At 51.3% G+C, this 16,483-nt stretch overlaps 4 protein-coding genes across 4 annotated transcripts; 3 read left to right on the plus strand and 1 right to left on the minus strand.

Annotated features, from left to right (window-relative positions):
• The first annotated feature begins 51 nt into the window (after positions 1–51).
• PV10_02557 (40S ribosomal protein S0) lies at positions 52–1,428 on the plus strand. Its single transcript, XM_016366881.1, has 2 exons — positions 52–289; positions 411–1,428. Exons 1-2 carry the CDS (start codon positions 117–119, stop codon positions 1,096–1,098), a joined length of 861 nt encoding a protein of 286 aa, XP_016226399.1. The 5' UTR covers positions 52–116; the 3' UTR covers positions 1,099–1,428.
• Positions 1,429–2,134: 706 nt separating this feature from the next.
• PV10_02558 (uncharacterized protein) lies at positions 2,135–4,520 on the plus strand. Its single transcript, XM_016366882.1, has one exon. It carries the CDS (start codon positions 2,363–2,365, stop codon positions 4,190–4,192), a length of 1,830 nt encoding a protein of 609 aa, XP_016226400.1. The 5' UTR covers positions 2,135–2,362; the 3' UTR covers positions 4,193–4,520.
• Positions 4,521–4,661: 141 nt separating this feature from the next.
• On the plus strand, positions 4,662–10,049 carry PV10_02559 (3-phosphoshikimate 1-carboxyvinyltransferase). Its single transcript, XM_016366883.1, has 2 exons — positions 4,662–9,476; positions 9,545–10,049. The coding sequence occupies exons 1-2, from the start codon at positions 4,683–4,685 to the stop codon at positions 9,569–9,571; spliced, it is 4,821 nt and encodes a 1,606-aa protein (XP_016226401.1). The 5' UTR covers positions 4,662–4,682; the 3' UTR covers positions 9,572–10,049.
• On the minus strand, positions 9,840–12,422 carry PV10_02560 (uncharacterized protein). The gene has a single exon (XM_016366884.1). It carries the CDS (start codon positions 12,360–12,362, stop codon positions 10,095–10,097), a length of 2,268 nt encoding a protein of 755 aa, XP_016226402.1. The 5' UTR covers positions 12,363–12,422; the 3' UTR covers positions 9,840–10,094.
• Between the last annotated feature and the right edge of the window lie 4,061 nt (positions 12,423–16,483).

Consider the following 16,483-nt stretch of genomic DNA (forward strand, 5'->3'; position numbering starts at 1 on the left):
ATGAAAAAGTTCCCTGCGCAACCTCATCTCCAAATCCAATCCTTTGCAACACCTCAATCCTTGTACACTACCTTCAACCTCTCCCTCTCGACTGAATCTCATCCTCGGTCGCAATCATGGCAAGCCCTGCAAACCTCCCCCCCATCTTCAACCCTACCTCGCAGGACATTGAGCAGCTTCTCGCCGCACAATGTCACTTGGGATCCAAGAACTTGCAAGTTCACATGGAACCATACCTGTGGAAGACTCGCCCTGATGGAATCAACATCATCAATATCTCCAAGACATGGTATGGCACCTCTGTTGCATTCATTTGGGATGCGTCTATTTGAAGTCGAGATCGAGACCTCAGCTCTTTCTCATTTCTACGTTTTTGTTGCGCGGACTAAGGGACTGACTCGATCGCGTAGGGAGAAAATCGTTCTTGCAGCTCGTATCATCGCAGCTGTCAACGACCCCGCCGACATTTGTGTCATCTCTGCCCGTCCTTATGGCCAGCGTGCCGTGCTCAAGTTCGCCGCCCACACCGGAGCTGTTGCCATTGCCGGTCGTTTCACCCCCGGTAACTTCACCAACTACATCACTCGATCGTTCAAGGAACCCCGCCTGATCATTGTGACCGATCCCCGCACCGATGCTCAAGCTATCAAGGAGGCTTCATACGTCAACATCCCCGTCATTGCTCTCTGCGACACCGATTCCCCAACCGAGTTCGTCGATGTTGCCATTCCCACCAACAACAAGGGTCGTCATGCCATTGGTCTGGTCTGGTGGTTGTTGGCCCGTGAGGTGCTGCGTCTCCGAGGAACTCTCGTTAACCGCGAGGTGGACTGGGATGTCGTCGTCGATCTCTACTTCTACCGTGATCCCGAAGCTGAAGAGCAAAAGGAGGAGGAGAAAGTCCCAGGTGCTGACGAGGCTGGCCCAGGCGCTGTCGACCGTGGCTTCACTGACAATGCGGATTGGAGTGGTGAGGCAGCTGCTGCAGCTCCAGGAATTGAAGGTGCCGCTCAGGCTGATGCCAACTGGACTGAAGGTGCCGGTGGAGACTGGGCCCAAGAGACGGCTACCACTGCCACCGGTACCGCCGGCTGGTAAATGTGCCGACCATTGCTTCTATGACCATGTTCGCTGCAGATCAGTGCGCTTTCTGCTTATATCTCGGCTAAACAACATGGCACATAACCCACTCTGTCTCCTGGTCTAAAAAGTTAACGGCACTCATGAGGGAAAGATACTCGTCTGGAAGCATTCATCAGCTCTCAGTCGAGGGAAAGCCCTGTGCTGAAGATGAAAGGGATGTACTTGATCGTTACCCGGACCTAGAGCTGGCGTGGCAATTTGGACCAACTTCTGTTGCGAGAGCACAGAAGTAGGCGTGAGAAAAAAAGAATCAAAATAAAGCAATGAGAATAATCATTTACCTACTCCTTGTAATGATATCGCGGCTCATAATTCTCGACAGTAAGTGTTTGCTGGTCGGCCGTTCCTCTCATAAATGGCGTCTGTCAGAACGACCCCACTCTCTATCCACAATAATTTTTAGTCACCACCCAACCATCCTGCACTGTTTTCAACGGTTATTTAGTTTTGTGTCTACCCTGCGTGCGAAGCCTTTTGCATAAAACAATAGATGCATTTTGTGGATGAAGCAATGCTGCACAACAAAGCCACGAGTTAGACTCGGGGTGTTCGACTACTTACTCCGCATAAGGTTGAGAAAATGCGGGCGGTTCGCGGCGAAGGCGGGTAGTTCCTTCTTTGACTGATCAATGTAATGGCAGGTACAACTTGCCACTCGTAGGCCACAACATATGGCAGTGCTGGCATAGCCTCCCGTGTAGCCGCCGTGTAGCCACCTGGCATCCTTTACTGCCAGTCGTTGTTTCCTCGAAGAAGTGAACAAAGCTGAAAATGCCTTATGACGAGGCAGCCACACCCAAAAAAGGCCCGAGGGACCCCAGGCGATTGCCCTCCTGTGCCAAAGTGCCTGCCTAACATGAATTAAACATCTCGCCAATTGCCGCTACCACGTGTTTAGTGGCTTGGCAAGGCTGGATACTTCCACTCTTCTTCTCTCCTTCGCCCTCAGCCAGACTACAACTGAAACCACAGCCCAACCGCAGCCTAATTTATTCTTTCTTCTTCCCAGACACTCATTCAATCGTTCAGAAGCCTTTACACAAATATTGTCGCATTTGCATCCGCTTTCATGTTGGTACTGCTTCTTCTGTTCGACATGTCTAAATCAGTCTCATTGAGCTAGCGAGCGCTATCTCAAATCCTCAGCCTTGTTGCATAGAAGTATTGCAATCCGCAAAAGGACACCTCATAAGACAGTGTTTGAAAACTCGTTGTTACAATGAGCTGGCCACCTTGGGAAACTCTCCATAATTGGAGTCCGTTCCAGATAGACGCTCTTGGTTTAGTCACCTTCCTTGGAGCAGAAGAAGTCAACTCTGCGGTTGGAAGGTTGGTACCCAGCTCCTACCTTGAGTATCTGCCCTTGCTCGGTGCATTCGTCATTGCCGGCAATCGATTCCAGGAGAAGGCTGCCGGTTTCAATCTCTACAACATCTCTCATGGAATTCATACCACTGATCTCGCTGCATGGCTGACTCGGTGGATGCTTTCCCAAAACTTTGAGAGCACGCGAAGTTTTGTGCAATGGACTGTCACGCCGCCGAAATCACACTGGACAGGGAATGTCTCTGCTTTAATCATCGGTTTCATCTTCAACGGCATTCTGGTTGCCATGACAGTGTTGTCCCGTGATTGGTACGGATTGACCAACGCCCTGTCCATGATTATTTCAGTCATCATCCGCGCTTATGTGATCGGCCAGAACCGTCTGGCTATCGATGATATGGTGAACAAAGTTGTGGATGCCAGTCAAGTGGATGAAGATTCCTACGAAGAGAAACGTCGGAAATACCTCCGCGATAAAGCACTCAGGAAGCTTGCACAATCGAAGGATTTACGCACATTATCGAAACTCGGAAAGGACTCGCCCACACCAGCTGGAAGTATTCATAAAAACGCATCCCCATCATCAATTTCCCAAGCACCACCCGCCATATCCACGAAGTCGCAGGTGATAAAAACACGCACTGGACTTCATGATCTCAAGCTCCCAAAGTTCCCAAAGCCAAAGCCCAAGAACTTCCCGGGCGATGTATGGCCTACCAATGATCCAGAAAGGCTTAATAAGACCTTGAGCAAAGTCCTCATCGTCCAATCCGACTCAAAGGCCATTACTTTCTGGATGCCAAACGCGCTTCTACGGCCGCCGTCGGTTTTCATCCAAGGACCAATTCTGTTACATCCTCGCAGATATCTAGTAGTGAGGACCCTCGGGTGGCTTGTATTTGCTGTACACATCGTTGCTATAGGAATGGCGAATTTGGCCAGTCAGCTATACACCGTCGTCCTCCTCGTTCTCCCAACACTTCTCTTTTCTCTCAAGTACGGATGCGACGATTCAAAATGGAAGCACACCATAGAGCGCTGGCGACTCACACTGTACAGGTGGGGTCCGGGTGATGTCAACCCGAAGGTTGACCCCGAAAGCGGCGACAGAAACGAGTTCAAAAGCCTTCGATTCTGCTACATAGGATCACGCCTCAGAGCCGAGATCTTCGAATGGCCTGAGTCATACGAGTTCGTTGAAAAAGAAAACCAGCATGATGAGAACCGGGTTGAGTGGACCAATCGCGCCATCGAGCCTAACGAGGCTCGTGAGCGCTCAACCAAACGGCAAGAGCTCTATGCCTGGTTGGCATTGACTACGGACGAAGAAGAAAGCATGGATAAGTGGGATCTGTTCCCCCATACTCGGGACAACAACGAAGATTGGTGGAAAGAATACCAATCAAAGAAATGGGCACTCACAAGCAACCCAACATTTGGCCCTCAGAGAGCTCCCGACGAACTCGACTCGGCTGCTGCTCAAATTGATGAGGATGACCCTCAGAGACGAATGTTGCGAAGAAGAGGCAAGACTGGCACTGAACAGCTTGGTGATCTCACAGTCCGAAAGAACCGTGACGAGCCGTCAATACGCAGGTCCGGTGTCATCTTTTCAGCTGCGTTCCCTGCGACCAACGATCACCTGACTACCATGCAAGCAGCAACAGATGCTGCTCAACAAGCATCATCCACGCGGCAGAAAAACGGCGTTGCAGAAGGATAATGTCCCCACATCCATCAATGCCGACTTCTAAGACGGCCATGCCGCAGTTTGAGCGATTTCGGAGGCACAGTATTAATGCTGTTTCGCGAATGCATTTGACATCTGAATTAGCGAGTCATGCAAAGCATGTTTCATTTTCGGGAATGGTGCGGGATTTTTATTTTATAGAGCGTTTGATTTGCCATAGTCAGGAGTTTTATACCATTGTACGAGGACGATGACGAGCAAGATGACGAGGACGACAGAACATGAAGATACGAAAGATCAGCCTTGGAAACCTGGGGAAAAGATTATGGATGACATAAGCAAATATCTTTAGCCAATCACATAACGTCAATTTTCAACGAGGCTGAACTTATGCACGTGTTAGCGCCGCCGACCACCGGGCGCCAAGAAATAAAAATAATTCCCGTAGCTTCAACATCAGCGCCGCCAAACCCCTGGCTGAATTTCCTTCAACGTGCATTACGTCCAGTTTCAACGTGCAAAGATGCCGTTGACAAATGGAACGCCCAAGGAGGTTCGAGTCAACCTCCTGGGAAAAGAAAGTATTATAATCAACTTTGGTCTGTGGCGCAGCCAAGTCGCCCAGGACCTGGTCAACAATATTGAGTCATCAACCTATGTTTTAATTACCGACACCAACATCGGAAGCCTCTACACCGACCCCTTCAAGAAGGCTTTTGACACTGTTGCCAGTCAGAGGCCCAACCCTCCTAGACTTCTTGTCTATGAGATCCCACCTGGGGAAAGTTCAAAGTGCCGGCAGACCAAGGACGATATCGAAGACTGGCTCCTAAGTCAGAGTCCACCATGCGGACGAGACACTGTCATGATTGCTCTTGGCGGAGGCGTTGTGGGTGATCTCATCGGTTTTGTAGCAGCAACCTACATGCGAGGTGTTAGGTTTGTCCAGGTGCCTACGACCCTTCTGGCCATGGTCGACTCATCTATCGGAGGAAAGACGGCAATTGATACTCCTCTGGGCAAGAACCTTGTAGGTGCTATCTGGCAGCCTCAACGGATCTACATCGACCTCGACTTTCTCGGAACCCTCCCTCGCCGGGAACTTATCAATGGTATGGCCGAAGTCATCAAGACAGCAGCCATCTCCGACGAGGATGAGTTCATTGCTCTGGAAGCGAACTCGGAGAAAATCATGGCTGCTGTCAACACCGACATCAAGCAAGGTGCAGCACGTTTCAAGGATATTGAGAGCATCCTTCTCCGTGTCATTTCCGCATCTGCGAAATTCAAGGCTCACGTGGTCACAATCGACGAGCGTGAAACTGGCCTACGGAATCTTCTGAACTTCGGTCATTCGATCGGCCATGCTATGGAGGCGTTTCTCACCCCTCAAGTCCTGCACGGCGAATGTGTCGCGATAGGCATGATCAAAGAAGCTGAATTGTCTCGCTATCTCGGCGTCCTGAGTGGCGTGGCTGTTGGGCGTCTCCAGAAATGCCTGACTGCTTACGGCCTCCCCACTCGGCTCGACGATGACAGGATTCGGAAGTTGTCGGGCGGAAAAGTCTGCACCGTTGATGGTATGCTAAAGAAGATGGGTGTGGACAAGAAGAATGATGGAGCCAAGAAAAAGGTGGTTCTTCTTTCGGCCATCGGCAAGACTTATGAACAGAAAGCCAGCGTTGTATCGGATGCAGATCTTCGTGTGGTATTGTCCCCCAGCATTGAAGTTTCCCCAGGCGTGTCAAAGGACCTAAATGTGGTATGTGCGCCGCCGGGATCCAAGAGCATCTCCAACAGAGCACTTGTACTAGCAGCTCTAGGCCAAGGGACTTGTCGCATCAAGAATCTACTTACCTCGGCCGATACAGAAGTCATGCTAGAAGCGTTGACCAGGCTAGGCGCTGCAACATTCTCCTGGGAAGACGACGGCGAAGTTTTGGTTGTCCATGGAAATGGAGGCAAATTGCAAGCCAGCTATACGGAACTCTACCTCGGAAATGCTGGCACTGCGGCAAGGTTCCTAACGACTGTCACGACTCTGACTCACCAGAGTTCCGTCGGTTCAACCGTGCTAACTGGGAACGCACGCATGAAACAACGCCCAATTGGAGATCTAGTTGATGCGCTAAAGACGAACGGCGCTGGCATCGAATACCTCGAATCGGTGGGCTCTCTGCCCCTAAACATCAACGCTTCTGGTGGTTTCAATGGTGGGGACATCAATCTGGCGGCAAAGGTCTCGTCTCAATACGTGTCCTCGCTTCTCATGTGTGCACCATACGCGAAGAACCCTGTCACGTTGAGACTTGTAGGGGGCAAGCCAGTGTCTCAACCCTACATCGATATGACAGTCGCAATGATGGCTGCTTTCGGAATCGAGGTTCAGAAGTCGACTACTGAGGAGCATACCTATCATATTCCTCAAGGATCCTACAAGAATCCAGAAGAGTATGTAATTGAAAGTGATGCCAGCTCGGCGACCTATCCACTAGCGATTGCCGCAATTACCGGCACAACATGCACCATTCCCAACATCGGTTCTGCGTCGTTGCAAGGCGATTCTCGATTTGCGACGGACGTTCTAAGACCCATGGGATGTCGGGTTGAACAGACCCCGACTTCAACCACTGTGACTGGTCCTCCAGGAGGTGCCCTCAAGCCTTTGCCAAACATTGACATGGAGCCAATGACCGATGCATTCTTGACAGCATCAGTACTGGCTGCTGTTGCGCAAGGAGGCTCTTCAAAGACGACCCGAATCTATGGAATTGCCAACCAGCGAGTCAAGGAGTGCAATCGCATCCAAGCCATGGATGACGAATTGGCCAAGTTTGGAGTGACCTGCAGACAATTTGAGGACGGCATCGAAATCGACGGCATTGACCGAGCACGCTTGCAAGTACCAACTGGCGGCGTCCACTGCTATGACGATCATCGAGTCGCCATGAGCTTCAGTGTCCTCGCACTCGCAGCAGTGCACCCCTCCCTCATTCTGGAAAAAGAATGTACCGGCAAGACATGGCCTGGCTGGTGGGATACGCTGGCAAGACAGTTTGCCGCTACCCTGACGGGAGTGGAACTCGAGTCGACCGCGCCCTCTGCAAAGAAAGGAGTGGATCGAAGCAGTGCCTCGGTGTTCATCATCGGCATGAGAGGTGCGGGAAAGACTACTTCGGGTCGATGGGCTGCAAGATCACTTGGCAAGACACTCATTGATATGGATACGGAGATGGAGCGGCGCGAGAAGCTCACCATTCCGGAGATTGTTAGAAACCATGGCTGGGACCACTTCCGAGCCCGCGAATTGGCACTGTTGAAATCGATCATGAAAGAAATGCCGAAGGGTTATGTCTTTGCGTGCGGAGGTGGAATTGTCGAGACTGCTGAGGCGCGACAATTGTTGACCGACTGGCACCAGAAGACAGGGCATGTCTTGCTCGTCGAGCGCGACATTGGCGAGGTCATGGACTTTTTACAGATCGACAAGACCAGGCCCGCTTATGTGGAGGATATGATGGGAGTGTGGCTACGACGGAAACCGTGGTTCGACCAGTGCAGCAATATTCTCTATTACAGTCAGCATATCTCCAATGAGCGAATGTCCGAGGCGGCAGAGGATTTCGATCGCTTCTTGAAGACGGTGAGTGGACAGATCGATGTCCTCGGACGACTCAAACAACAGAAACAGTCTTTCTTCGTCGCTTTGACCTTTCCAGATCTCCGTGAGCATTTGCACCTGCTCCCCGAGATCTGTCTGGGGTCAGATGCTGTGGAGTTGCGCGTGGATTTGCTCAAGGATCCTCGATCGACGAGCGAAATTCCTTCTGAGGAATATGTCAAATCACAATTATCCTTACTTCGTGCCAGCGTGCCCCTCCCCGTAATATTCACCATCCGGACAGTGGCGCAAGGAGGAAGATTCCCTGACGACGCGCACACAGAATACGTCAAGCTCAATACCCTTGCCATTCGCATGGGCTGTGAGTTTGTCGACTTGGAAGTTGCTTCGCTGCCAGAAGACACCCTCAATCAACTCTCCGATCTCAAGAACAGCTCTCACTCAAAGTTCATCGCGTCGCATCACGACCCACAAGGTCGACTGTCTTGGGCGAAATCAGGTTCCTGGATCCCCATCTACAACCGATGCCTTCAGTACGGCGACGTGGTCAAGTTGATCGGTGTGGCCAGCACCATCGACGACAACTTCACCCTGCGCAGCTTCAAGCAATGGTCGGCGAAACAGCATCCCGACCTCCCCTTGATTGCCATCAACATGGGTCGTGCCGGCCAAGCGTCGCGCATCCTCAATGGCTTCATGACCCCAGTGTCGCATCCGTCATTGCCCTTCAAAGCCGCCCCTGGCCAGCTCTCAGCCGCCGAAATTCGACAAGGCCTCTCGCTGCTGGGCGAGCTCGTGCCCAAGCAATTCTACCTATTTGGCAGTCCCATCTCAGCGTCCAAATCGCCAGCCCTACACAACACCCTATTCCGCACCATGGGTCTACCGCACACCTACTCTCTCCGCGAAACGCTAGACCTAGATCTCATCAGCTCGACCATCCGAGCGCCCGACTTTGGCGGAGCGTCAGTGACGATTCCGTTAAAATTGGACGTCATGCCTCTACTGGACGTGATTGACCCATCGGCGAAGATCATCGGAGCCATCAACACAATCGACCCAACAGTGGACCCCAAGACTGGCAAGACGGTGCTGGTCGGGCACAACACGGACTATCTGGGCATGAGTGACTGTCTGCGAACGGCAGGCGCAAGCACTGCGCTGGGCGAGGGTCCACAGGCAGGTCTGGTCATCGGAGGTGGAGGAACCGCTCGAGCGGCGATCCAGACTCTGTCCACAATGGGCTACGAACCCATCTACCTGATCGGACGAAACGCATCCAAACTGGCAGAGCTGAAAGCCACTTTCCCACCTACCTACGGTATAGAACTCCTCGACGCGTCTCAACCCAAGTCTCTCGAAGCCATCCTCGCCTCACCACCCACCGTCGCCATCGCGACCATTCCCGCCAACATCCCCATCGACACCGCCTTGGGTTCGGCATTAGAATCCATCTTCGCGGCTTCAGTCCAAGCAGATGCCGCCGCCGCCGTAAACCCCGCCGCGGCCGCACCCATCAGGACCTTGCTCGAGCTCGCCTACAAGCCTGCCCACACGGCCGTCATGCAGATGGCTGAGCAGGTTGGTAAGTGGAAGACCGTCCAGGGCCTTGAGACCCTAGTGACTCAGGGCCTCTGGCAGGCGGAATATTGGAACGGTACTCGTGTTCGTGGACTGGCGGATAAATTGGCAAGGGTAAGTTTGGACTCTTTTTCCTCTCTTTGATAAATATAAATCCATCTCGCTAACTTTCTCTTGCACAGGAGGTTGTAATTGGACCGGAGGCTTGATTGTTTCGTCCTTCCATTCCTTTCCTATGGAAGATACGCGAGGAATTACTTGTATAGCAAAACCCAATGGTTCAAAAGTGTGAAAAGTTTGTTCTGTATGCTAAAGACATGGCGAAACAAAAAAAAGGGGGGGAAGCAGATGGAAGGAGAGGATCTCTTGCCAACATGGGAAGAAACTACCTAGAGCGGATCCATCACAAAACATGGACAGTGTTTCATTATATCTGCGTCTACCTATATGTAGACATCCAGGATAGAGAGACTAGAAGCACTACTACCTTGGTACTCAAAGAACTTGTGGCCCTGGGCATCATTCGGCTTGAGACATCACTTCATTTGATTTTGAAACTCCTCATTTTTCAAGACTAGCAGCCCAGTCGCCAGAAAGCAATCACGCAGAACTGAACGGCAACTCATGATTGTGTCATCGAAATGACTCTGTGTGTGGGTGGGTATATTTATTAATACAAGAAGACCGACTCGTACATAAGACACCGAGCTAAGTAGGTATGTATCATTATCATCATCTCCTTCCCCAATTCTGATTGGGATCTTGTGAGGAGTTCTGATTTGGATTCTGATATTGGTATTGATTTGGTGGTTGCCCCTGCTGAGGTTGCTGCGGCATAGGCGGAAACTGCGGGTATTGATTAGTATGTTGCTGCTGCTGCTGCTGCTGTTGTTGATGCTGTTGAAATTGTTGATGGATTTGTTGTAAAACAGGGGCAGAGAGACCGGGGATTTGAGGGTTCATATAGGGATAATTTTGATGGGGTTGGAAGCCAGCAGTGAAGTTGAAAGATGAATTCGGTAGAGGAGTGATGGGAGATGGCGACATGTGTTGATAGCCCGAACTGTGTGGTGGAAGTGATGGTGTAGTTGGAAGAAATAGTTGAGGTGGGTGACTGACTGAAGCGTTTTGGAATGGATAGTCGTTGTGACTTGACGAGGATCTGTTGTTGTTGGTCTGGTTCCATGACGGTCCGCCGCTCTGGTTCATTCCTCCGCGTTGATCTCGATTCTGATGATGTTGTCTCTGTCCTCGACCGCCTCTATTAGAGCCTCGACCGCGGCCACCGAAATCGCCCCTGTTTGGTGGAAATGCAGATGGTGGAGGTGGAGGTGGTAGAGGATGTTGCATCGCAGATGGTCCATTGACCATCATTTCGAAGAGATTTGATGGCCGTTGAAGAGGTGTGTACTCATCATCACCGCCACCGGGGTTCGACACATCGTCATAATTCATCTCTGGTGTATGGAAGTCGTTGGCACCAGGATTGTTCTGTTGACCACGGTCATTTCGACCGCCACGACCGCCTCGATTCGCCCCACGTTGGGATTTAACTCCACGTCCTCTCCCGCTTTCTGCCGCACGGCCCTGTCTCTTCATCTTCAGGTTTCGCTTGTGTTCAGCCTCAGCCTCGTCGTCAGAAAATTCCATCTCATCATCACCAACTTCCTCGTCGTGGAAATTCGAGGCATCACTACCTTTGACACCCTTGAGAGGCTGTGTGAAGACAAATGTCGAATGCTGCGGGGAATAGTAGATCTCAGTCCCAATAACAGAGACACCTGCCTCCTGGATTGCTTGGTCGTTGGTGAAGCGAAGCGTGTACCGCGGTTCTTCGACTCGTCCTATCAAGTCTGCGACCACACCAAGTACAGTTCTGTCTTTGAGACAAAGGAGAGAATTGGTCTCCAAAACCTGATACTCTCCTGAAGTTTTGGCTTTGATCACCACTGTGTTTTCCACGATAAATTCCACGTGGCCCAGCTCCTCGATTGCCATTTCCTCGGTGATTGTAATATCAGGCTTTGGGATGATTTCCTCAAACCGCTCGTTGGCAGTACGCAAAGCAGTCCCACCTGATTTGTCTTTTGATCCACCTCCTTCGTCGTCTGATCCACCGTCACCTTGCATGAGAATCCGAGCTGCTTCTTCAGGGTCGAGCATTGCATAGTCTCCGTCTTCGTCTTCAGAGGACGTGGTGTCGGAAGAGTCGGAGTCGGAACTCTGATAAGGAGAAGAATCGACTTCCCATTCTGCGCCTTCCCCCCCTTCTGCTGGAGCCATGTCCATAGTTGCATCTGGAGCGGTAGGTGGTATCACAAATTCAACATCGGCTTGATTGCCTAGGTTGGAAGCCACTGTGGTAGTGTTGGCCTCTGCTGTTCGTGTAGAGCTATCCACATCTTCCATGACCTCAGTACCTTGCAATGTGCTTTCGGATGCTTCACCCGTCTGAGAAGCTTCGGCAGGAGGAGGATATGTGCCCTTCTTCTCTTCGTCTGAAGAGGATCCCGTTGTCGGGACATCTAAATCGTGCGAGGATGGAAACAGCGGCGCGCCTTGCTCAATGTCGGCGGCCTGGACGTTGTCGTGGCTTGAGGAATTATTTTGGTCGGCAGCGAGTGGGTTTGTATCAGGTTCTTGTTGCAGGTTCTGTTCTTCCGTTGCTGCAATTTCTTCATGCCCCGAAGGCATCGTGTCCATAACTGAACCCGGGTTATTGGCAACTAAATTCTCGGCCATTAAACCGGGAATGGCGATCGTAGGGCTCGGCTCAGTAGCCTTCTCGTCGAGTGACGGAGGCACTATGGTGGAAGTGACTTCAGAATCATCTTGCGGTTCGACCTCAACGGGTGCAGACTGAGCAGGAGGGTTATTCAGAGACTCGGTGTCGTGTTCGAGGTGAGCGGGTTGAGGTTGGGCTGCCGACTGAGTTTGAGATTCAGCTTGGGCCTCAACCTCCACCATCAAGGCGTCGAGGAGGGAATTTGGTGCAGCCATCGTTTACGAAAAAGAGGCTTGGGCCTTGAACACAGGTAACATTGCTACATGGCAGTGAACAGATTGAAAATGGTTTCTTCCACCTCCCGCCGCATCTCCATCTGCGGCGCCTCCAAACTTCCCAAAAAAAAAGTTTCAATGCGGAGAAAGAAGGATTTATGGTCTAACCCCAATTGGGCTTAGTCTCTCAGCCTTCCGTATGTATGTTAAAATCCGATCAGGAAACTTGATATCACGTGTCCTTCCTTCCAACGAGTATAGACAAGTATCTATGGACATGTTCTGCTCACTTTAAACCTAGCTCAAAGATCTACTTAATCCATATCAGCACTCTATCCACCCCTTACTGGGTTGTTTGAGGACCAGCCGCCGCCTGCAAGGGAGCTGCAGGGCTAGATACATTTGGGGGGGTCCCAGACTGCGAAGGTAATTGTGGAGCTCCCAACGATGCCGAAGTCGTAGGAGGGGATGGTGAGCTTGGAGGCAAATTCTGTGTCGTTGAAGAATTAGGCCCAGGCTGGGTTGATGACATCGATATCGGCGAAACATGGTTTTGACCTGGAACCGTCGTAAGCGGAATCGTCGGCGAACTTGTGCCCGTGTTCTGAGAATGAGTAGAAAGATGCGATGTGGAGTTTGGTAAGGCTGTCTGATCTGCCTTTGCAAGAAGAAAGCGAACTTCCCAAAACTGGAAAACCTGAAAGATCAATACAAATACGCCAGACACAACCATGGAGGCGATAAACCCCGGCCAGTGGATGTTTGTGTAGCTGCCTTCTCGAGATGTAATCATTTGACAAAGCTGTAAAGTCATCGCATCTGGCGGAAACTCCTTGAACAGCTCTGACGGTAGATAGTTGGTTCGATGGGCTATCGCAAAGATTTTCAATTGCAACTTGGCTAGTGAAATCCCAAACCAGGTGTTCAACTCGTCTCGCCACGGAGTCGGGCTCACGGTCTCCTGGTTCTGGGAAAATAATGAACGGCGTGCGAGTAACGCCGAAGCACCGCGGCCTTTGATTGTATCATGAATAGTAGTGGAGCTGATCACATATTGAAGGATGTTCCAGGTTCGATGGTCTGCACCAGATTCAAGAATGCCAGGACTGTTGAACACCGGCACCTCTTCCGACGAGAACCACGGGCTGCAAGCGCCAGTGCTGTTATTACAAACGAGGTATTGGTCAACGCATGCGGCAACGCTGACGAGATTGTCTGCTGACCATCTCAGCCCACCCGTCACAAAGAAGTGCTCCTGGTGAGCAGAAAACATCAAGTCGTCCAGGGGTCGAGGATAGTACACACCCGGGGCTTGGAGAAGAACAACCGTCACAAAGCCATCAGAAACTCTCAGTTTTGAGTCCAAGTAGTCCGGTTCTAGCGTATTCTCAGGAATGGTTGTCAACCTATATCCCGGTGCCACCATGGTTAGATTGCGGACGTCAAATTCGAAGGAAGCAGTTGAGCCGAAGGCGAGGGTGAAGTTGACACCCTCTAGACCAGGGGGTTTGAGGCTTAGAAATGATTGGGTCCGCACAATAGAGCATGTCATTGCCTTCTTCAGCTGTAAGCTCGTCGGCGCGTTGATCGCTAACTCATCCATCGTCAGAAAGGGTGTTTCCATTCTCACGTTAGTGTCGGCGCCGGTATTGGCACAAACATCGGGCGTAAATGGACAGCTGGTGTTGCTGTCGCTCCATTCGAGGCTGTCTTGTGCCAGATTTGAAAGGCAACTGAGCGGGGTCTGTCGAGCGTAGCAGCTTTGGAAATACTCGTTGGCGGCCAGAGTGAGGTTGACGTCCCTCAGAGTGGTCAGAGACGGGGTGATACCCCCTATCAGGTAGGTACAGGTTGAACCAGAGGCCCTGACCTTTGGCGTCTCCTCCGTTCCATATGTCAGGCCCCATGTCGCTCCGACCGGAATACCTAGCGTGGCAAGCACAAAGAACCCTGCCACGGCCCACACAGGCACGAGGCGCCACCAGTGGTCCAGGCCATGTCTCTTGCGCAGAAAGATTTCGATGAGTGTGACAAAGAATGACGAAGGCGCGATTTCGAAGAAGTTCCGGAGCATCTTCAAAGACTCTGGACTCGAAGGAAGCAGCAGCCGCAGGAACACATAGAGAGCATTCCAACAGCTTGTAACCGCAAATGCTATCCAAGCAGACAGCAGCGTCAGGATCACAAATGCATCGCTGTCGCTGACGGTCAAGTAGTGCTGATCCCCTCCAGAAAGATGGTCAGTCCAGATTCCAACATAGATGTCACTCATTGTTGCCACCCCAGGATGATATTCTCCGAGCTCGGGGCCGTGTGCCGTATGACACTACGGAGGAGGAAGAGCTCCTCGGGGCAGACCAGGAAGATACATATGTCTTGCACGATGAAATGCTGAGCAAACTCCTTGCTCCTTGGTAATGCACTCGGTCAGGCTGAACTAGTAGCTTGGAAGCAATGCCAAGCTGCGCCATTTTGAGCCTCATGGCGAATGATGGCAATGAAAGCCGTGATTCCAAGAGGTCAGGAGTGACTGCAATATGTCCTTTTCTCGTCGTGTCAATTTCAAGTCGTTGGTATCAGTTTCCCTCTCCCTGATGTCCCAATCATGGCGATTCGTCTAATGTCTGGGCATCCTCCCGGAAGCGAAGAAGGTTGAACAAAAGCAAGCTCAGCCTGATCGCAATGCTTCAAAACAAAGGTTTTTAGTCAGTGGTATATAAACGCCGCTGTCGTGATGGGTTGACTCGCCGCGATGTAGATTCTTGCCATCGATCAAGGCCAGTGTGCTCGGACGCTTAAACTATGGCTTCTCAACTCCCTCTTAGTGGGTCTCCCATCCCACAGTACGTCTGCACGTTGCTCTTGTCTCTGCTTCGCTCATCCGATCTCTTGGTTGACTGCTCAGTAGGAAGAAAAAATGGGGCTGGAAAATTATTACATTGACATGCGTTTCGCTCGTGATTTTGCTAGGTCTGGCGCTTGGTCTCGGCCTGGGATTTGGACTACGGAGTGGAAATGAAGACACCGAGAGCACCTCCTCTCCGTATGTTAGGATTTTATCCACCATATTCTCCCCACCCCCCCCTTTCCTCTGGTTCTGGTTTCCATACTGATGTCGTTCCTACCTTACCACAAGAAGCACAACGAACTCTACAGACCCTGACTTTGAACTCGGCCTGGGAGACTGGACCATGGAGCGAGTTTCTATGAAGTGGGCCACTGGAACCTGCGTTGACCTGAACAACAACACCGCATACGGCACGGTCGACCAGCCTGAGTATTGGTCAACCTGTGGGAGCTATTTCGGTCCCAACACCTACACCGTGTCGCAGCTGTCTAACGACAGTTATGCTCTCGCGGGTAGTTTCCCAGCAGAATTCCAGAACGAATTGGCCTTCCCACCTTCCCTGATCGACATGCCGCTGTATCAGTGGCTAATACCCTTTGTCAATACGGCAGGGACTTGCGATGTCACGACTCAACTCATCGTAGGCTTGGGCAGAACAAGGGACGAGTATCAGATTATACTGTACGTATCTGTGATGAAGGGCGAGATTTCCAATGCATCCCCCAGATCTATTTCAGGATTGCTGACTCGCCCCTTGATCCAAACCAGCACGTCTTTGAATCCTTCTACTTGCGAGGTCGAAGGTGCGACTGTGCCAAGTGGATTCACCTGTAACTGTTTCTATGATGGCCCTGGGCTAACGGCTTGATGTCCCGGTCGGCCCAAAGAGCAGAATAGCCGTGGTACTAACCGAGATGAGGAAGAAGGAACTTTCGCGACGGCGCTGAGCTCCGCCCTGGGTTTTTGCTTTGGGGGGCGGACGGAGGAGGATTTTCGGCTCACCGTAGATACGACATACCTCAGGTGATACTTTTCGCTACCCATTTCACCCTGACACGTCGCTTATTGAACCACTGCCTCATACCCTGTCTCGTCATGTATATGTGGCCTCATTTATACAATTAGTAAGCCCATACTTACATAAGAGTTGCCTACATACACCTCGAAAGTCTGGCCATCACCTCTTTTTCGTTTTTGCCGCCCTCTGACACATGGAGTCTTACCAAGACATGCAGAGGCCGCAAACGAAGTCATCAGGTGAGCATCATGACAC

The sequence above is a fragment of the Exophiala mesophila genome (assembly GCF_000836275.1).
Source record: "Exophiala mesophila strain CBS 40295 unplaced genomic scaffold supercont1.2, whole genome shotgun sequence".
NCBI lineage: Eukaryota > Fungi > Ascomycota > Eurotiomycetes > Chaetothyriales > Herpotrichiellaceae > Exophiala > Exophiala mesophila.

Bases quoted from the DNA above. Each gene is read 5' to 3' on its own strand.
- PV10_02559 (XM_016366883.1), top strand. From the start codon at position 4,683: ATGCCGTTGACAAATGGAACGCCCAAGGAGGTTCGAGTCAACCTCCTG. The intron at 9,477-9,544 runs GTAAGTTTGGAC...TCTCTTGCACAG, and splicing joins TGGCGGATAAATTGGCAAGG to GAGGTTGTAATTGGACCGGA.
- PV10_02560 (XM_016366884.1), bottom strand. From the start codon at position 12,362: ATGGCTGCACCAAATTCCCTCCTCGACGCCTTGATGGTGGAGGTTGAG.
- PV10_02558 (XM_016366882.1), top strand. From the start codon at position 2,363: ATGAGCTGGCCACCTTGGGAAACTCTCCATAATTGGAGTCCGTTCCAG.
- PV10_02557 (XM_016366881.1), top strand. From the start codon at position 117: ATGGCAAGCCCTGCAAACCTCCCCCCCATCTTCAACCCTACCTCGCAG. The intron at 290-410 runs GTATGGCACCTC...TCGATCGCGTAG, and splicing joins ATCAATATCTCCAAGACATG to GGAGAAAATCGTTCTTGCAG.